The sequence below is a fragment of the Netta rufina genome, assembly GCF_964035555.1.
Source record: "Netta rufina genome assembly, chromosome: 3".
Classification (NCBI taxonomy): Eukaryota; Metazoa; Chordata; class Aves; order Anseriformes; family Anatidae; genus Netta; species Netta rufina.
Genome location: NC_140125.1, coordinates 72573493 through 72595230, shown reverse-complemented (window position 1 = coordinate 72595230; position 21738 = coordinate 72573493). Strand labels below are relative to the sequence as shown.

At 36.2% G+C, this 21738-nt stretch overlaps 1 protein-coding gene across 1 annotated transcript in view; it reads left to right on the top strand.

The window, feature by feature from the left end:
- The window catches only part of SEC63 (SEC63 homolog, protein translocation regulator), a 53386-nt gene that overhangs the window by 14612 nt on the left and 17036 nt on the right, over nucleotides 1–21738 (top strand). The window contains exons 2-11 of the mRNA XM_084284216.1: nucleotides 134–233; nucleotides 841–955; nucleotides 4578–4690; nucleotides 6640–6701; nucleotides 9088–9146; nucleotides 9887–9937; nucleotides 12580–12688; nucleotides 15156–15250; nucleotides 18190–18322; nucleotides 19396–19488. Coding sequence (XP_084140342.1) covers nucleotides 134–233; nucleotides 841–955; nucleotides 4578–4690; nucleotides 6640–6701; nucleotides 9088–9146; nucleotides 9887–9937; nucleotides 12580–12688; nucleotides 15156–15250; nucleotides 18190–18322; nucleotides 19396–19488 — 930 coding nt within the window. The remainder of the gene's footprint in view (nucleotides 1–133; nucleotides 234–840; nucleotides 956–4577; nucleotides 4691–6639; nucleotides 6702–9087; nucleotides 9147–9886; nucleotides 9938–12579; nucleotides 12689–15155; nucleotides 15251–18189; nucleotides 18323–19395; nucleotides 19489–21738) is intronic.

Below are 21738 nucleotides of genomic sequence, written 5' to 3'. Positions count from 1 at the left end.
TCCTCTGTCCTGTGTGGAGCTGGGAGTTGGAGTCAGTGATCCTTGTGGGTTCCTTCCAACTCAGGATATTCTGTTTTCTAGTTTGCTTTTTGTCAGAGTGATTAATCACAGTCCTTCTCATTATTTTTTGCAGAGCAAATTCGATTAAAGAATATAAGAAATGTATATGGAAGATGCTTGTGGTATCGCTTGCGACTGTTAAAACCACAGCAAAACATAATTCCCACTGTAAAGTAAGTATGTTTCACTTGCATGACTTCCGTTAAAACAATTCCTACACCCTACTTTTATAAAGCTATTTTTCTTAATCAAAGCAGCTGGAATTATTTGCACTGTAGTTTTTGTCATAGAAGAGACATTTGCAATTTACTATATTTGAATAATGCCGAATAATTTTTATCTAGTAGGGCTTGAAATCAAAATGAATGCTTTATCCTTTATAAAAATGTGTTAAATGAAACCAGTGAACCTCAGCACTAATAAGTATGTAAACAATGCATGCATTTGTTCAAAAAATGCTCTTCCCTCACAGAAATTAGTGGTGCTAGTGATATCTTTCAGTTTAGATATTTGATGTGTAAATATGTATATTCAAATATACAATAGTAATAATTCGTATATTCAAAGCTGAAGAAAAAAGCTGAAAAAAAAGTTGGAAGTCAGGTCAGCTGCCTTATCTGTGCCAAAGGTGGAGTTATAAGTGAAATACTCATACCTGCTTTAAAGAGCTTTTAATATTTCTTGCTGTTTGAATATTTCCTTCTAGACTGATACTTGTAGAGTTATACTAGAGTTATACTAGACTTAATGTACATGTTAAAAATTCTTTCTTCCAAACAGGAAAATAATCCTCCTTGCTGGATGGGCATTATTTTTGTTTCTTGCATACAAGGTTTCCAAAACAGACCGAGAGTATCAAGAATATAACCCGTATGAGGTTCTACATTTGGATCCTGTAAGTAACAGCATCTTTCAGTAGTGTGTGCTACTGCATATTTTGTGTCCAGATGTCAAATTTAAGGCTTATTTTTTTTTTTAACCAAAAGTTAACTCCAGTGAACGCATCTAATGGTTTTGTTCTTTTTTTGGCATCTGAAAATTGTTGCTGTTTGTTGTGAAGTCCATCAGTAGATGTTCTGTGTGTATCTATACTAATGTATGACTTTTGCATCTAACACATTCAACGTTCAAATGACTTCCTTAATGCAATGAGGTGGATTTTTCAATAATTTCAAGGCTTACTTTGCTGTTACTTTTCTCCCTTTTTACAGTAAGAAAGATTCTGCCGTGTATGCCCTGTAGAAAATCCTCTCAGTAGCCATTTTCAGGGTGCTGCTGCATAAGCCTTATAAACAAAATGCTGATTAGTTTGTTGTATAGTGATATTTCTCTTGTAAATGGAAGAGTTTGGTGAATGGTATTGGTGATGTGCATTTTGGAGTAGTAAAGGTTACCTTGAGTCTCTGTGAGTAGAGCATTGAAAACCATAAATTCTATGTAGTAATACAAATCAATTAGTTTATTGAACTGAAAAAATATAGCATTGCTATAGAAAGCAGATGTGCAGTGCTTTCTTTATATTGAAGCTCTGATTAAAAATGCATATAAGAAGTGGTAAGTCTGGAGGAGACAAATAGACCTGCTGGGCGTGTATTAAACTCTGTCTTAACTGCAGTACCTCAAGCAAATTCTCTAGTGATGGTGATTATTTCCTACTCTTTTGAGTATCAACAGAGTCATCTTTTCAGTTCTGAAGCCTGACACCTTACACTCTCCAGCCTAAGGAACCGCACTCCGAATACAGCTCAGCACAAGAATAAGGAAGAACTTTGAATGTACCCCTGTTTTGATTACACTTGACATGTATTGTTAGCATGGGAGAGCTTAATATGAATATGAACGTTTACAAATACAGCTCTTGCAAGTAATGACATGGCTTGTCAGCATCAGGATAGGCATCGCTGGTACTGCTTTCCATGCTAAGAAAGCTGTTGTAGCAGATGCGTAGACCTCAGCCTATTTCTTGCTAGGCTGGTAGAACAAGGCTTGTCTGTCAAGTGCGGAGGCAAGTTATTTAAATTCAGCCTCTGCTCAGTTCCTCTGTGAATTGACTGATTGCTGACTTACCTTTTCTACTGACACACGGGAGCAAGATACATTTTTGCTATTGAATAGTATCTGTTGGAACTGCACAGTTTAACTGTTCATATATCTGGGTTAACTTTGGTTAAACAAATCAGGCTAGGGAGTAGGTCACTAGTGGATTTTCTTTTGTTGTCTTTGGAAAATTCCTATGACCCAGAGGGAAAAAAGTGTGTAGGTACTGAATTCTAACCTGATGTTTATTAAGGAAAGTTTGTCAGCATACTCAGGACACATGCAAATTAGCCAGGTTGTATTGAAGAAACCAATATGGGAATGCTCAGAGAACTGGTGCATAGGAGCGTAAGGATGAGTTGAATTAAAACTAGAGATGTTCCCTGGTGGGTGAAGATAAATAGTTGAAGTAGGGGTAGTAGAATCTAAGATTCCAGAGAATGATAGTGTTTGATACTTGTGCTGTCAGAGGATGTCTGTTATATTCCCCTAAAAAACTTCTGCACTGAGCTTAGGTGAAAGTTAACAGCTGCCTTCCGGCACCATTGCAGTGGAACCTTTAGAGTCGCTGCCAGCCCTGTTCATGAATGATACACCTCCTGAAGTGTTGTTAAGTCATGGAAATGTTGTTGCCATTAAAAAAGGGCAGGAAAAAGAAAAAAAAACCTTTTTTTTTTTTTTTTTTTTTTTTTCAGAAAAATAATGAAAGGGTTGTAGATGCAAGCATTTGAAAGTTTTGATGTGCAATAATTCATTTTCTTTGCGTTCACAGCAAGGCCAAGGTTATTTTTTAATCTTGTATTAGCATACAATGAGGCTTTTCCTCTAAAAGTGAACCACAACATGAACAAAGTTCAGTTAATGCACCTGTACCTTGTTTTATATATCATATCAACACAATAGCTCTTTTTGGAGCACATCACTTACAGTTCATGGATATATAGGGCACTGGGCTGGTATTACCAGTTTATTGAACAAGAGCCCTTACTGCCATTTTGTAGGTGGGATCCGAGGCAGAAAGATCAAGCACAACATTAATAATAATTTCAAATTCCTCAAAGAAGGCAGTCAGGGCCTTAAACTTTAACATAAGCAGGTAATGTAGGAAAGCTCTGTGTTCCAGGCAGGGAGCTGATTGACATGAACTATTCTAGGCTGTTAAGCATTTATATAGGTAAGGTCTAGTCTCTGTAGCCTAGCATTTGAAAATGAAAAGTAAGCAATTAACGATACGTGGAAAGCTTATCCTCAGTTTATCTGGCATCACATGCTAGCTTCTGGTAGAGGAAGAAAAACACTGGGATTTATTTATTTTTATGTGCAGGATTCATGTGAGCCATGGAAACCCACCTCTTCCTTCCCAATGAACTGATCTTTTTTGCACTTTCTAGCTTCTGTTGCTCCTCTGTCATTCTTTGTATGGTCTTGAGATGGCTGTTATTACCAGCTCTAATTTATTGTGGATTGAATTCATCCCGGGTGTTAAATAAGGCAGGCATGCTGTTAAAATATAGTGTTGGAAAATGATAGATACTTTACATAAAAAGAGATAAAGTAACACAGTAAACGAAGCCTTAGGGTAGGTTGATTTCTGGCTTAAATGTATTAAACTGTATCATTATTTTAAAGTAACTTCTTGTGTGTTTTCTATATACTTAATGCCAGCCTAATGGACCACCAAGTGTTGAAAAGCCCTGTGGGTAATGGTTCTGTGAAACTTAGCAGATAACTTAGTAGAAAAAACTTTGTCTGCGCTTAACATTAGTCAAGAAAATCCACAAAGTTTTAATGAAGTTCGCAGTCCAGCCTGAAAGTTGGTGCAGATGGGTGTGGGCTGGTGGCATTTAACGACGTGCTGTAGTAGAATACTTGAGAAAAAGACCAATCCTTAATGTATTCTGTTTATTCAAGAAGTTTGAAAGTATTTATGAATAGAATGATTCTGGTCAAAGGCATTCAGAAGTGGCAAGGCAATCCACTGTTCCTAGCGACTGGCAGACTTGTTTCTGCCTAGAAGCTGCAACTGAACATTCATGCTTGATCTATGAACTGTCTGCCTAAATAGAGGACTATTGCAAATGAGAGTTCTTTTGTGTTCCTCATTGTGTTTGGGAAAAGATGAGATTAGTCAAACTGGTGAGAAAACCTTATTTTTTTTTTTTTTTCTATGAATGGACAAACAAGAAATCCAGAAGAAAATAATAGCCAATTATCTGAATGTCTTTTTGTTAGACGGTAGTTTCTAACTTGGTTTAAAAGTAAATGGTTACAAAAATGCTGTTAGAAAAATGCTACAATCATGTTTCCATGAGATGCATATGTAGTTTCTTCATCATATGAAGGACATCATTCATATTAGAACATAAATCTTTAAACATGAACAGCTTGGAAAAAATATTGCATAATGTGCTTTGGTATACAGATTATAGAAGGATGGATTTGATTTAAGGTGTTTATAACACAAAACTTTCTCTTTTAAGGGAGCAAGTATATCAGAAATTAAGAAGCAGTACCGTGCACTGTCATTAAAATACCATCCAGATAAAGGAGGAGATGAAGTTATGTTCATGAGGATTGCTAAGGCTTATGCAGCGTAAGTTTCTTTTTTGCCTTTGAAAAAAATTGATATCTTGGGAGGGTTAAACCTGTAAGGTAATAACTGGACTGATTTAAGCAGCCAGAGAAAGTGTGTTTTGATATATAATAAATAAATAAATCAACATGTGACTCAGTTCATTGCATGCCTGTTGTGTATACAAGTTAGGAAGGATAATATAATTGTTAGCAGCTGTCAGAATACTGTAAGGTGTTAGTTCTTTGTATTTAACTTGCACGTCAGCTGGGAAAAGTGCTCCCAGCGTGACACATACTAAGTCTTGAAAAAGATGAAAAAGATTAAAAAGATGAAAAAGAACAAGATATGTTACAGTGTTTAAGCAACAAACCCTGGTATGGCCATTCTGAAGCATCACCTAGAGAATAAATTCTAATCCTCTTCCCATCTGGCAGCAGAGGTATTTTTTTCTGGTTCTGATTCAGTTTTCTGTTAGCTTGCAGACTTGAATTTTTGACTCAGTGACCGTTTCATGTTATCTGTGTACTTCTTAAAAGAAGATTCAAGGATTCAGCTTTTCCTCCACCATACTGTTTTCAGTCATACCTTTGTTTGTAGCTTGTTTTTTTCGATCTGAGTGAAGGTGTGTAATATTAGATTCTGGAATAAAATAAATCCCCTTTTGCTCAATTTCTCCAAAATAAAAAATGTAGATTTTTTGTAATACTGTTTGTACACTTAATCTTGTACAACTTTATATTCTTCTCTACTCTAAATAATCATCCAAGGATCTAGCAAATTGTAGAATACTGCTTTAAAGTCAGTTGCCTATGTGGTTGACCTTACTGATTGAGTGTATTGTTTGAGATGAGATGAGAAGTTTGATACTGAGATGATTTGAGTTTGATATTGAGATGTGAAGGAAAGCCAATGCCGTGTTCATTTTGAGCAGTTTTGAAATTATTCTTTCTGCTTACAAATAACTGCATTATTGAGATGCTCCTGTAGAGTATGGCTTTATAAACTCATGAAAAATCTCATCACTATTTTGCAAGCTAGCAATCAAACGTTAGGTGAGTGCCGTCTCATACTTAATATACTTGTGCAACAGCTACAACAGAGGCAAATCTTAGAGAATGATAGCGGAGTTCCTTAGCTGTGCTGTCTGGAAAGAATATATAGCTACGTATTCAGTAAGTCTGTTTGTTAACAAGCGTGAGACTTTAGAAATGATTAGGAGGAGACTTCTGACTGACTCTCCAAATTTTTTCTGTGGCAAAGTCTTCTGTATGTGTGGTGTTGAATGTGTGGCGTTTTGTGTTGTCGTGTATCCTAAAGCAGAAAGTTCCTACTCCCTTGCAGTAGTAGGGATTGCCTGTTGCCAACAAAATGTCATTATGGAACAGGTGTAGAAACTGTAAGATGTAGGAGGTCGTATCTTATTTTTCTCTCTTCTTAGATCTGGAACTGCGTAGTTCCAAATGAAAAAAAAAAAAAACAAACAAACAAAAATCCCCACAAATGTACTATCAAATGTAAAGTCTAGAATAACAGAATATAAGCTTCTAGAGAGAAATTCTGACTTATCAGTTCATCTTGTGTATTTACCTTCTTCCACCCAAAAGATAGCATCTTCAACCTTCATTGTCTTTCAAAGTTTGCTGTACTGTAACCTGGCGTTGAAAGGTGCTTTTTGGTGATGGATTGAGCAGTCAGTCTCATGAAAGGGAGATGTGATTGTCTGATTCCTTGCAAGAGTGCATCCTTTTTGTTTCTAATTTCTTTTGCTGTCAGATTGAGAAAAGGGATTTTCCTGTATATCATGAAGGAATACAACAGAATTGTTTTTATCAGATTTTATGTAAATAATAGTTTTTTTAGTCTCTGAAAGATAGTATAGATGCCACATTTTAAAGTTTCTGTATGTAAATTATTTTGACAAAATTCCTTTATTTCTGTATTAACTTAATATTTCTTTTTGAAATTAGCTTAACTGATGAAGAATCACGGAAAAATTGGGAAGAATTTGGTAATCCAGATGGACCACAAGGTAATTATTACAAATAACAGAAAGAAGTTCTATATTTTCTGTGCATTAAGATATATAATATTTGGCCATTTGAGAAGCTCTCAGATCTTATTTTATGTAGAATATTTTTTCTTTGATTTGAAGATATATCTCATAATTCTTTGCTTGTAAAACTGACTGTGGTGTGTGGATGAGGGAAATGGAAAGTCAGGAAGGAGTTTGCTTTTAAATTTTTAATTTTTTTTTAAATGTGGACCTCCACAGATCTCTGGTTGTTGGTGCTGTGTAGTTTGAGGGACTAAGCTGAGCTACGTATCTACATGGAATGAGTTAAGGCTAGCTTGGAAGTCATAAATGGACTTTAACTTGAATTGACCTGAAGCTGGGACTTCAAAACAAGATTTGGCCAAAAGCAGATGAGAGTTTGAAGATCAGAAGATCATTGCATGGTTTGCTCAGAGAGCTTTCACAAATACGAGGGACTCATGAGTACCTCATGAGAGGATTTCTGAAGGGCAAAGTGAAGTGATTTTGTAGGGCGGTAGTTCATATAGTTGACTTGCAAGCCTTCTGCTCTTCTGAAACCTTTACTGTCTCTGGTGGAATGAGAGTTCTCTGCTTTTTTAGATCTTGCTTTGTTGTTTGATCTGAATGGTTGGAAGAAGCCTGAATGAAGTTCTCCTTCTCCCATTCTCTGCTCTTGTTCCAGAGGAGCATGAGGAGCCTTCTCATTTAGTGAAATTACTCTTTTCATTTAGACACCTGTCATGTAAAGGCCTGTATCCAGGCCATGCACTGTAGTTTTTAGTTCTGTGTAGCCCAAGAATGGTGACAGACCCTCTTACAGGTATGTTCTGGGATGGGATGAAGCACATCATTACGTGCTTAAAATGAGATGAGGTACATCCCACCCTCTGTGCCCAGCACAGGGGAACAAAAGCAAGCAATATTCATTCCTTATCCAACTGAATCCGCATGGAGGTTAGAGGCAAGCAAACAAGATTTCCTCATCTTGCTCCTTTACCAAGTAAAATACTAAACATGCAAAAGAGTATTTAAAAGCATGTGAATGGACCTGAAGAATAAAAATATATGTTTTTAGGAATATCAGGCAGTTTTGGTAAGCTTTTCCTTCTTGGTATTTGCTAGTGCTTCATCCTGATGAGCATAGATAAGGGCAAAGAGCTTCTTCAATGCGAAGAGAGAGCTTTGTATTGAGCTACTTCTGTGGAATAGTTTGGAACTACAGTCCTAAAGATCAAAAGCATTATGAGAAACCACCGATAAAAGACACATTACAATTTTAATAAATTCTTCTAAAAATCTATGATGATTACAGGTAGAGAAATGTCTCCAGGCTCTCTTCTCCAGCGTTTCCTGTACCATAATGCAGTAAATTCACTTTGATGTTCTGTTGACCTATTAAGCTTGAGGTCAGGTGTCTAACTTGAATTTTGACAAATAGCTTCTAAATTAAGAACTCCATAGAGGTTATGTTAGACTTGTGCATAACAACTGGTTGTCTGAATTGATGACTGTCAGAACCTGTTGGAAAAAGTACCCGTTATTTCTAAGTACATAGGCAATCGTAGTCAGTCCTAACTTTAAGCTAATGCTCTTTATTGGTCCTTACTAGTACAGAGGAAAGGACTTCAATTTTTTATATAGTAGATGGTGGACTTTAAAGTTTTATAGGTCCTGCTTCAAAGGTTTGTTGTGTTGTTTTCGTTTTTTTTGTTTGTGTTTTTTTTTTTTTTTTTTTTTTTAGAACCTCTAGTATTGCATGTCTGAAGGCAATCTAATATTATTCTTTATTCAGTTCTGTGTACTGTAGCTGTTAGGGAATCAGGGCTTGTATTTTCTCCAGCCAAACTCCTTCTGATTTTACAAGTGTTGCATTCACTTTCTTACCAGTCACGCAGGAATGTGAACTAGTGGAGGGTGTTGTTTTTACAACGTACAGCTCAAAACACTTTCCTAAAGTTAAAAATAAATAAAACTTTCACTGTAGAATTCATTTGCTTAGTTTTCTTGCAATTCATGTGTTTACTGATCTATGTAAATTTAAACTGCTGAAAGCTCTGTAAGGCAAAGCTCATAAATCTTTCCACCTGTGAAGTCTTCTCTCCTTTTTGATTATATTAATAAACCTTGCATGTCTGTTTCACTGCAGTCTGTTGAGCTAAAAACTTAGGTATTTCAGATGTTGCGTTTAAGTCTTGTCATTTCATTGCATACTTGAGTGTGTTTCTAGTTTGCTTTTTTGATTAACCAAATTTGTTAGAATTTTACTGATTGGAGTGCTATACATGAGGTGTGGTGGGTTTTTTTTTTGGTTAGACTTAATGTGACTTTAAGAAAAACCGCTTAATATTTTACAGCAAATTTCTTTTCTCTCATCCTACAGCTACAAGCTTTGGTATAGCTTTGCCAGCTTGGATTGTGGATCAGAAGAATTCGATTTTGGTGAGTCATCTCACTTAGGTTGAGATTTTAATATGAACATTTAAGCCTTCACCTTAAGGCATGTGCCTGTGCTTAATACTTCATGTTTAAGTCAAAGCACATGGTTAATAATACTGCTGCTCTGGTCCAAGTGCATCTCTGAAGCAAGCTTCAGGAGTCAAAAGTAACAGAGTATCTTTCTACTTTTGAAGGCTATATTTATGTGCTTGGAAGCATTTCACTGTAGTGATAATGAAGTGGTACTGTGCTGCTGCTGTGAAGCATGTGTTTACTGTAGCAAGGAAGCATATAGAACTGTTTGTTTGCTGGATATATGCAGTTCCGTGTGGTTTACTAGAGATGCTGTAGTCACACAGTGCCTAAATAAATATTATTTGCATTATATTTTCTGTAAGGTGCTTAGTCTATCTGCTCGATTCTTGTGCAGTAATCTCCTCTGTCCACTGAATCACAGTTAGCTGCCAACTCTTCAATAATTATAGAAACCCACCCAAGACAATGCATGGATGATCTAAAAGATCTTGCACTGAGCAAATACGCTTTATTTAAACTCTATTCAGCTGATTGTATTGCTTGTAAGTTCTTCAGAAATAATGACAAGTACTGTGCAATAAGCTTGTATTAATTTGGAGTAGATCTGTGGTAATACTGCTTGATCATATTTTAGAAGAAAATATTAAACAAGAGCAGTACTAAGTAACTGAAGTATCTAATGCAGTATGTTTCATAATTTTTTCCAGGTTTTGCTTGTATACGGATTAGCATTTATGGTTATTCTTCCACTTGTGGTGGTAAGTATTATCTGATTAGTATTCTACCCTCTGTAAACAAGCTGTAAACAAAGCTTTCTCAGACTTTAAATGAATTGCTCATTCCTCCCTTTCATGGAGAGGGAGAGTTTTTTTTTTTAACGTGGATGTTCTCTTTTCTTATGGAAAAAGTGTAGTTGCACAAAAAGCACAGTGCTGGGTTAGAGAGGGGGCTGTTAGGAAAATACAAGATAGCACAAGAGTTAGAGATTCAATCGGGTAACTTGTCTTACACCTTCTGTCATGTGTCACATGAAAATTAATGCCGTGTGATGAACTTGAGAGTATATTCAGTAGTGTTACTGTAGAGCCAAGACAGATGTCTTTAACTGTGGGTACTAGAACAATTGCTGCTTGTGGAATAAGTTGTTTTGTTTAGTTTCTCTTGATTGTCTTTTGTTTCCATAATTTTAATTTTTATTGATCTTCTATACACAATGAAATGTCTGCTCTTGAGATTTCTTTGTGTGAGGAATCAATTGCAAGACGAGTGGTATTTCAGGGCTCCAGTTTGCCCTCCAGTACTGCTTTTGAACAATGTCCCTTATCCAGTGATTGTGTATAGTTGGGGCATGGCTTGAAGACAGACTCAGAAAATTGATTCTCATAAACCTTCATGCTCTTGGGAAAAGGACATTCATTTGAGAAAGCCTCCTGGGATCTCGACAACTGCTTATGTCTCTGTGTACTGAGAGCCAGCCAGGCATTATCACTTGTCTTAGAGAGCCTCTCTGTCTAACTGAAGACCTTGCATAACAAATTCCTGGTGCATGGATTTCAACAACGAGTTGAGTAACAAGTCTAAAATTCAGAGTAAGACCTATATTTCCTTCTTTCTCTTTGTGTTTCAGTTGGCGTGTGTTTTATTTGTACACGTGTACTTTTAGTGATTTATATCAAGCTTATCATAGCTCAAGTGAAAGTAAACATCCTCTATCAGATGCAGACTTAGGCATTGAAACTTGTCATTGTAAATTTCTTTTATAGTCAGTGAAGAGGAATAGTTATTTGTTATGGAGCAAGTTATTGTATCATTTAATTCTAAGCTAGGCGTATGAGATAATTCATACCTTTGATGGGTCTGTTTCTTTTCTATTAAACAATAAAGAAGCCTGCGTTAACTACAGTGTAGTCATCCAGTATCTGAGGTAGACATCTAAAATTAAGTAAGTCTAGTTCCATCCTTTGAATCCGGATGGAGAAAAGGGAAATACTGATACACAGTTCTTTGTAGACTTTCATTAACCTACATAATGTTCTGTATATGTACATGAGGCAAGAGAAACTATCTGTATCTGCAAAAGTAGTTAGGGCAGCCTCTTCCATGTAGATTTGGTCTGTCTGTAGTGTTGCATTTCTTCCTTTTCTAGTACCTATACTTAGACTTTGTCAAACTGAGAGCTATGGGATTATAATATACATTTTTCCACAGAAGAACTTAAATAATAATAAAAAAGAGTTCTGTATTCTTCTGTGCCAGGTTCATCTATTTATGGAAGAATCAAACCTAATTTAAAACAAACTAATTCTTTTTGTGGGGAGCCAGTCCTAGAACATTTTCCAAATAATTAAGTAAATTGCAGAGTTCTTGCTGTGCTAGCAGAATTTACACTATTGCCTATTAAATTAATAATAGTATCCATTGCTTGTTACTTCAGTGCCTGCTGCATTTCGCTTGTGATAAACTTTGTAATAGATGGTGATTTATCTTGAATGTTTTTCCTAAGCTAGTGAGCTTGGTTTGCAAGGGCGATTTAGTGAGCAGACTGCAGTTTAAGAAAGGTGGCATGATAGGTTATAAAATTATAGAGTACAATCACTGTACAGCGAGTTCCATAATTTGAAGTCTCAGTTGTAATGCTAATGAGGGAGTTGTTGGAGTGTTTCTGAAGGTTTGGAAGAATTCTTCAGTCAGCATGAAGGAATAAGGCTTAATACTGAAAATTTCCAGCAAGGACACTGGGTCACCTTCAGATTCCTCTAGTGGAAGATACACCTGCCTATGGCAAGGAAATTGGAACTAAATGGTCTTTAAATGTCCCTTCCAGCTCAAACTGTTCTATGATTCTAAATTTTCTAAAAAACATTTTCTAATTAGTTGACTTAAGGTAAATTTGAAAAACAAAAAACAACAACAAAAACCACACAGTTAAAGAAATCTCTTGTTTTGGTCTTGGTTTGACTTTTTAGCCTGAACTGAGTTTCATTTGGATGGTGTGTTGGGTGGTAAAACACTTTCTATGTAAGGGGTAACTCCAGTGGCTTCACTGTTTAGTGGATTCACTAAAACAACACCATAAATAAACAAAACAGGGTGTGCATGCATGCAAGCTTGTGCTGGGAGAGGGTAGATTCTTACAGCAAAAAATCATCTCAGTTCTTAGCATCACGTTCTCTCAGACAAATATATTGATGTGTGTTTAAGATTACTGTTGGCAAAGATATTTTTATTGTTCTTTCTGAAATTCATTTGACTTCAACATAAGTAAAGTCATTCGGGGTAAGTAGTTTTTTGAGGTATGGTTTACCTAGTTACAATGAACAAATATGAGGTGATCTTGCATAGGTGTTTTGATACTGATACCATTGTGCTGATGTCATGTTGTTCTTACTAAACATTTCAGGGTTCCTGGTGGTACCGATCGATACGATATAGCGGAGACCAGATTCTCATCCGGACAACTCAAATATATACATACTTTGTCTATAAAACACGGAACATGGACATGAAACGTAAGTGAAAAGTATCTGGACGTGCTGATTTGATGTTAAAATGCTTTTGCTTTATAAGCTTTTGTTATGTTAAAGTGTTGTTTCTGGTTCTGTAAGAATGGTTTTAAAAAACTTCATTTTGTTGCAGGTGAAGAGTACTCTGTAAGAAGACTTATTGGGGGAGGGAGTTGCATAGATCTTTCTGTGATCTATACATTTTAAAAAAAAAAAAAAAAAAAAGAAAAGATTGTACGTGGGGAAAACAGATGCTGACCTGCCTAAAGTCTTGAGTTGCTTTGTGGCTACAGGGAATGCAACCTTTATCTGCATGTTTTCTTCTGTTCCTGTAACAAAATAAGTGTCTTGAATTTTCTAAGGGTTGTCATAAGATTTTTATATTACCAAATAATTTCTAGTTCTCTATTCTTTACTTGTGATGTTATACCTAAATTTCTGTTTAATAGTTTTACTCCCTATCAATTTCTTGTTGTTTTGTTACTTGTTTATAGTTGATGTACTTATTTTTCTTGTCTGCTCACACTTAAGCAAACAAAACCAAACTTTTTCTAGAGAAATATGTAGATGCATTATGTTGGCCTTATCTTGGTCTACAGTATCCTCAAGTTCAGGAATTAGATCCTTCAGCTTGGAAGACGGCATGGGCCCGAAGAATTAGCATGATATTAGTTCTAGATTGGATTTTACTGCATCTTGTGCTCACAGTGATTGAAAAGCAGAATAAAGCAAACAATAAAAGTGAAAAAAGTGTCATGTAAAACATCACCTCTTACTCCTTTAAATTGCACTGGTATTCAGTTATAGATTTACTGAAAGGTTACTGGAAGCATCCGTTCTTGATGCATCCTTTTCCCCTTGAACAGAAAGGCTTCATAGTTAAAGAAGTCTATGAGATAAGAGTACAGAAATACACTAGCATCCTAGTCGCAGCAAAAACAGGTTTACATGTGTGGGATCAATTCAGGTTAGTTTGTTCTCATACTCTATGCTTTTGCCTTTCTCCTCCTCCAGACAGCTGTGTGTGAAAGGATGAAAGGGAGACTAGGTGAGATATCTTGGAAGTTTAGAGAGATCGTTGCAGACCTGTTCTCTTTCTCCAAGCGTGCTGTCAATGATTGGGTTCAATGTGAAATAACCTCAGGTTTGAGGCTTTCATTCTCTCTCCTACAGATCAGTAAAAAGTTACTCCTAAGTTTAAGTGGCCTTATTTAAGGATTTATCATTTTCAGGAAGTCCTGGAGTCAGAGGCAGGTCAGATGTTTATTTTTTGTTTTTTTCCACTGAGGTCTGTTGTACAGCCTGCTTGAAATAGAAAGCACAACTGAGATAGCTTAGACAAATCGCACAGTGATCAGGTAAGGCCTTTGCTTGGTCGTGAATTTCACACTGGTGAGGTACCAGCCCCAAAACTTGGGGCTTAAGCCTGGGATAATGTAATCAAACTGAGCTAGGGAAATGGTGAGACAGATCTGCAAGATCAAATTTCAAGACAAACGAGTTTTTAAGACCCTTTTTGCCTTAGGATCTGTAATTATGAAGCTTAAATAATAGGAAAGTCTGAAATAGTCTGAATCTCTTTGTTATGCTCTGCTCAGGAAGTAAACAGATAATTGAGAACAGAAATGGAAATTGCTCAGGGAACTTGATTAATTGTTGGTAGGTGGAATTTGCTGAGTACTGAAAAGAGGCAGAGCAGCTTTGACTTGCTCAGAAAAGAACTTACTCAAAATACAAGATGAAGCTTGAGTAACTATAGCTGAAAAAGTTACTTTAATTGGAAGAAATGATGGGGTGAGTTTTCTCACTTCCTATAGCAGAGCGGACACATTCACGAGCAGAAAGCTGGCTAAAACATCCCAGGTGGTAGATTTTTAATCTTAATTAGATGACAAAAGGTATTTCAAGGTAGTATGGATTTTCCTAATCACATTTCCTGCTAGCAAAAGAGCTGTCTATCTTCATGGGATTTGTTTGCAGGGGTACTTATTGAACTGCTCTTCTAATCATTAAAAGAAAAAAAAAAATGGTGAATTTTTAATGTCAGCTGAACAGAAAATTGAGTTGAAATTTTCTCTCCCATCTCTCCTACAATACGCACATTGAGGGGCAGCCTCAGGCATATGAATTCAGAGGTGAATGGTTTTGTGAGCATGCAGTAGCAGTCAAACTGCTGTGTGGTGACGTCTGCCAATCCTAAATAAACCAAGCTATGGTTTTGTGAAGACATTCAGAGTGCTTAATGCCATGCAAAAAGGAATCTTGAGCTATTTCAGTTATCTTGTGCCAAGCATCATGTTCACAGTAGCTTTGTACTGTAGCAATAGCAACTCATCCCCTAAATAGAGAATATGAATGTGCATGCTTGTTGGGGGAAGAGTGGAGGTAAGTTTTGTGGCTGAGATTTGTGAAGAAATCATTTGGTGGCATAGAATATTGAAGACTGTTTGTATGTCTCCCATTATCTTTGCAGGGCTTATCATGGTTTTAGCAGGGGCATCTGAATTTGATCCTCAGTACAATAAAGATGCTACGAGCAGACCAGCAGACAACATTCAGATACCACAGGTTAGTTATATTGAGAGGTGTTTTATAAACAACTGGCTGTTTCAAGGGAGGGGGTGATGACCAGCTGACAGAACTCAATCCCTTGAGGCATTAATTTTGTTGAGATTGTGTCTTTTCAGAAACAGGAATTAAAAGCTAAACTTGATTTAGATTTTTTTTAAAAAAGATACAACAACAGAAGATACAACGTTAAACAGATTCTATTTCAAGCATAAGCAGTTAGTATAAAACAGATATATATATATAAATCTGTTTAGTGAGCTACATAGGGATCTAATGTATCAGTCCTTGTAGATTTTGAGTGTCAGTATTAGGAGGCAATTGCCATTTGATAAAGCTTGTTAGCTATAACCAGTTGTATCAGTAGCACAGATCTGGTTAAATATGTTAATATTGAAATAAGATTGTCTTGTCTGAGCTAAGAATATCTTTAAATGTTGTAATGATTCTTTCATGAATTTCAGATCTCTGGTTGCCTTTTTTCATTTTCACTGTGTGTTTCCAACAGAGATACAGTAATATATACTGCAACAAATAATTATAGCTAGCAGAGTTTTAGGAAGACTTATTTATCGGAAACTGATGTTTTGGTTTGAAGCACCGTGTACAACATGCTCTACATGAAAAATATTCTGAGTTAACAAAATGAGGGGGAGCAGTCCCACCGATTTAAACTTTGCCTGCATGCAATTTGATTTTCAAGTCATAAGCATGTTTTCATGTCCTAAACATTAAGATAGGCTAAGATAGCTCCTTCCTTAATTGTCTTCATCTTTTACAAATTCTTCCTCTTCTTGTAGGCTTTGAGAAGGACCTAGAATTGTGGTTAGGTGGCTTTCTTTCTGCAGGCATTGTGCTCAGGAGCACGTGGCTGGGAAAGAACACCTTGATCATCAGGTCTCCTGTGCTACTGCAAGCATTGGCATTGTGCAAGCCCTTTACATTTAGGCATTTTTCCTTTAAAAGGCAGTCAAGCATCCTGTTCCAGAACTTGCTGTTCTAGTAGTTAGGAATCTTGTTTGTGACCAATTTATATCCGTGGTTTTTGTCATCATTATTCTTGAGTTTGTTTTTCTTGCTCTGTATACCCTTAATGCATATATAGACAGAAGCATTAACCCATTTGTTTTCTTTTTGCCTTTATTTTGCTAAACTAAGAAAGCTGCTATCTTTTCTCTTTCCTAAAAGGCTCATCATTTCCCTCATCCTGCTACATGCTAAATGAGTTACTGTTCCCTGTTCTTATATTTTTAAATTTAACATTTTTTTTTTTTTAGTTTGGCCAGAGCTGTCCATAATATTCCACTGTTAAGTCTCAGCGTTGCATTAGTGGCATTCCCTGTATTTCTGCAGGGAATGGCTGTAAGTGTACTGTTGCCCACAACTGTTTCATATGGGTGACAATGTAATCTTGAAGCCTCAGTTCTTGTTATGCAAGTGTGTGGTGGTTTTACCCTGCTGGTCAGCTGAACTCTCCCATAGCTGCTCCCCCTTCTTGAAGGAAGAGGAGGGGAGAATACGATGGAAAGGGCTCAAGGGTTGAGATGAGAAGAGGGTCTGCAGGCCTGATTCTTGCTCCTCTTTCCCAGATGCTGTTGCACAGCAATTTCTTCTGTTTCTTCAATCTGCTCTCCTAGAGACCCAACCAACATTGCTCCCTGGCTTGGCTCTGGCCAGCAGCAGATCCCTTTTGAAGCTGGCAGGAGCTGGCTCTGATGTAATGTGGCAGCTCCTGGGCTCTGTTCACAGAGGCCACCCCTGCAGCCCCCCTGCTACCAAACCCTTGCCACATAAACCCATTACAAATTGTGACCTTGCTTTTTATACTGCTGGATCTTCCATTTCTAAAGCTCCAGTCATCAGTTTCATCCATGTTATTTTTTTTTAGTATATGACAATACAAGTCTCTGAAGCATAAATACAGGAAGGTATTGCTAATGATTTTTGTTAATGCACCTTGCTTTTTGTGCTGTGATCATTGTTCAAAATTTTATTTCACCTTTTTATCATAAACCTAATACTGATAATTTTTATGAAAGATTTCTTATCAGAGCTTTATTCTTCTTGGTTTGGTGTTACACCATGATTTGTTTGCTAGGAACTTTTTATTACAAGATCTTTTTTTCAAGTGTAGGGAAAGACTGATCCAAAGTTAGTGTATCCTGCTTGTTGATATCCTTCCTTCTCCTTGTGGACAGAGGTTTTTGGAACTTTAGTCCTTCCTTAGGTGACTTGTTGACCTAAAAAGTGAAGCTTCTTGATTCTTATAAACTATGAAGTTCTGTTACTCAGGTTTTCAGCCTCTCTCTCCAGGGTTTTCAACAAACTCAGGTGAGAGACCTGTTTGAACTGAGCATCTTGGTCTGGTAAAGATCAAGTTAGGTCACCCTGAATAAAGAACACCATGTCTTTTCCAAGTTGGTGCTGTTTTTGTAAACTTAAAATACTTGATAGCCTACGAGAGAATTTAGGCTTAAAAACCAACTTCTTGTGATATTTGAGTCTATATCTGAGGAAGCTGGCTTGATCTTAAATGAAAATTCAAGATGATGCTGTTGCTAGTGCATGTTGTGCATAGTATAAATACCTCAGCAATACAGCTGAATCTGGTAAACCTTGGCAATAATGACAGATTCTTCAAATATTTAGCTATCAATATAAATTTAATCACACCTCACTGATCGCAAGTTTCTTGCGTGCATATCTTCCCTTCACCTCCTTCCACAGTTGAAAAAACACAGTGAAAGATACCTCTTGGCTTGGTGGAGCTATATTAAAAATAAAATGACCATGTTCACCTCTACAGAACGTTCCAGGGAAAAGTTACTTAAAGGCTTGCATAAATGAATGTAACTGTTTTCTCTTCAAAAACTGTTCTCCTCACATTTGTTTCTCCTTGGAGCCAAAATAGCCATTTGTGTTTAATTATTTTATTTTAGCTAATCAGAGAAATTGGTGGCATAAATTTAAAGAAGAATGAGCCTCCACTCACCTGCCCTTACAGCCTGAAAGCCAGAGTTCTGTTGTTGACTCATCTTGCAAGGATGAAAGTCCCTGAGAGCCTTGAAGAAGGTAACAACTTTTCTTCCTAATCAGACATTGTTGAAACAGAGCAACAAATTGCATGCTACAGTACTCATAAGTATAACTTTTATCCATTAAAGAGTTGCATTGGATCTCTGCTCAATGATCTCTACACAGAACACTTAGCTTTTCAATTTGAATGACTCTTTGAAAACATTTACTTAGCATTTTATCATTCTCTTGATAGCCCTGTAATACTAGTATTGTAATTTCAGTGTTTTTTCTTCTTAATACACCTCACATGTTTAACTTTTTAGTCTATTTCCTTCTCAGCATAAAGAAATTTAAGACGAGCATAATATTGCTTTCTTAACGTTTCCATTCATGTTTTTTTGACTTCCACCCTAACGCTATTTAAAGCAAGTGAGATTAAATTAGAACTTTTAAAATATCAGTTACATATGAGCTTCAGTTATGTATTTTGCAATTCTTCATAATTGAATGTTCAGACAGAAATGTTTCTAAATGCCGTTCTTAAGTTTCATCCATGGCTTCTTAGGCTGACCAGTGAACTTGGTGTTCCATATTTTAACACTTAAAATAAAAAAACAGCTTTGGTTTACGTTTTTGAAAGCAACTGGAAAATCAGATGAATTTAAATCTCCACTAAAAGTCCTTCCTTTCCTTGCTACTGAGTTATTGTTTGTACTTACATAAATCTTTATAACTAGGGAGTACTTTACAAATTGTATTTTTTTTCCTCCCACGTTGGTGCTTCACTTAAATCCCTCTGTTAAAAACCTGTGATTACCTAAAGAATAACACTGTTTTAGTAAGAGTGATAAATTGCTTGGACATCTGGTATTAGATTGATTTAAAAAGTACTTTGAAGTGAAAGCTGTTTGTCTTGTGTACAAAACTTTTATTCCCTCTTAGCACTTTCTCTTTCCTGTTTTGTTAGGGAATCCTATAGACATGCTTCAGTGAGAATGAAGTGGTAGTTTCAATAATACAGGAATGAATAGAAATGAAGGCTATACTGTTAAATGAACAGTTCATGTAAACTATTCCCTTTTTTCCTGATAGGATGCAGCATAATTGCAGCAAGTTTTGTCTTGCAGATCAGCAGTTTATCCTGAAAAAGAGTCCGGCACTACTTCAAGAAATGATTAATGTGATCTGCCAACTAATAATAATGGCTCGAAGCCGTGAAGGTAAGGAAAGAAACAGTATAATTAAAACTAGTAAATATCATCTTTCATTGCATTACTTCAAAAAAGTCTGTGGTTCTTCTGGAAAACTTAATCTGTGATATTTAGAAATGCTTAAATGCGCTTTCGCTCTTCTTACTGTAGTGAGAGAGTTCTCCACTTTCAGGATTGAAATGCTGCTACTGCCAAGTCCTGCTCCGAAATCTTGAGAATCTATGTTCAGCTTTTAATTTTTGCTGTTAAAATTTTCTCTTTAAATGCTCTGAAAAACATTTTCTTAAAGATCTGGTCCATTTTTGACAGCAAAGCACTTAATATAAGATAAATTGAAACTTGTGTTCATCCATCTTTTAATTGCACTCTTTTCTAGTTCATCCCTTCCTGTTATGAGTGTCACTTGTTTTAACTCATTTCTTTGCTATCATTTCTTCTTTTGTGTGTATTGTTCAAATTTCTCCATTTTCTGGTACCAGCATTGTTTAGCCTGCTGTGTATGTTTTTTTTTTCCTGGTTTTGTAATGGCAGGTACTTCACTGTAATTGCTGCAAAAAATATAGTTTATTTGAAATGTAATACTTGAGCTTTTTCATTTTTATTATAAGGCATTAAGCTTGAGAGGGTTGTTTGTGGAGTAAAGACTTGAGTCTTATTCCTCTGTCACAACAAATATAAGCAGGGCATACTTAAACCAAACTGGTGACTATTTTGTTAGCTGTCAAATAACACTTATTGGCTGTTCTTTACTAGACCCAAACCCCTTTAACAAGCATTATAGCCTCCTAACAAGAATAGTTTTGAGGAGGATCTTCCTCAGCCCTATTGCATGTAGTGCTGGAAATGGTGCTCTGTAACCTGGTAAAATAAGAGAGAGGACACAAATAGATAAAGCTGTTGCTTGCTGTTTGACTGTCATACTTGAAAAAAAAGCAACAAATAAGTTATTTCACTTCCAGTCCTTATCTTTACCAGTCTCTGAGACTGCTGGGGAGTAAACTCGAAACCTAGAAAGAAACAACAGATGTAATTTTCATTGTATAGGTTATTGTAGCATTATATTTCCTAATGAGAGTCATTAGGAGCTCAGCTGTATGTAGATAGATGCTGGGTATGTTTTTGTCTGTGTTCTCTGGACTAGCACCACAACCATACTGTAAAGGAATCTCAAACACATATTTAGCATGGGGAAACCAATGCTTTCAAGCTCTATTTGTTTAATAGCTTAATAATGTATTTCATAAAAAGCTAAGTAGCTGTTTTGGAAATATTTTTTCAAAGTTTTGCTAGCTCAGCCAGGCTGAGTCAACATACTCTAGCTAATTAGAAAAAGCACTTGTATGAAAACATTTTTTTTCCTTATAAGCCCTTGCGTGTGCCAAATGGAAGTATTTATTCTTTTGCTATTTAGTTGCTTAGCAAATTTAAAATGTTGGCTCTATTTTTAATGACAGCACACATGTAGAGTTTTACTCCCTGCTGACTTTCTCATTGGGAACAAACTGGAAATTGAAAAGCTGTTGTTGTTTATTTTCCGAAGATATGAGTAATATAAAAGATACTGCAATTTTTGAAAGACTTTTTTTCATTAATGTATTTGTCATCTTAATGTAATATAAAGTACCTTAAAACTTTAATTGATGGAAGTTTCTGGTTAGCAATAGGTGTCCAGCAGTCCTAATATTTGAAAATACAGAGGTGAAGGCATGGGGTTAATTTTATCCGAAGAAACATTTTGTGGATAAATCATATGTTGTGAAAGCTAAATTGATGCCTGGATGAGGAGTCTTGTTTTGTGCTATGTTCATTTGTCTTTCAAATATCCTGAAATAATACTAATAATGTTGTAGCAGGAATAGTAAAATCTGTGCATAAATGCTTACAGAATTGTTGAAAGCATACTTCTTTGTAATCAAGTCTTCTGAAGAAAAGCACCCTGAAGATTAATCTTCAGAAACTTGACACTTAGTTTTCAAGTTAACTTTTTTAAAATGTCCATACAGCATTCATCTTGATCCCATGTCAGCTGTTCTTGAATGAGGTGCAGGAAAGCATGACAGATCCTAAGGACAGCACATTATGGAGGGAAATTTATGAAGTTCCCCTGTCTGAGCCCCTAACAGGGACAAGCAACCTTCCCCTGTGAATAGCAACTGCTCTGTATCCCCATGAAAGCCACGGACACTACCATTCTTACTAAGCCCTATTAGAAATAATCCATTGTAAAAGATTGAATATATGTCTTAATTTTTAACAGAG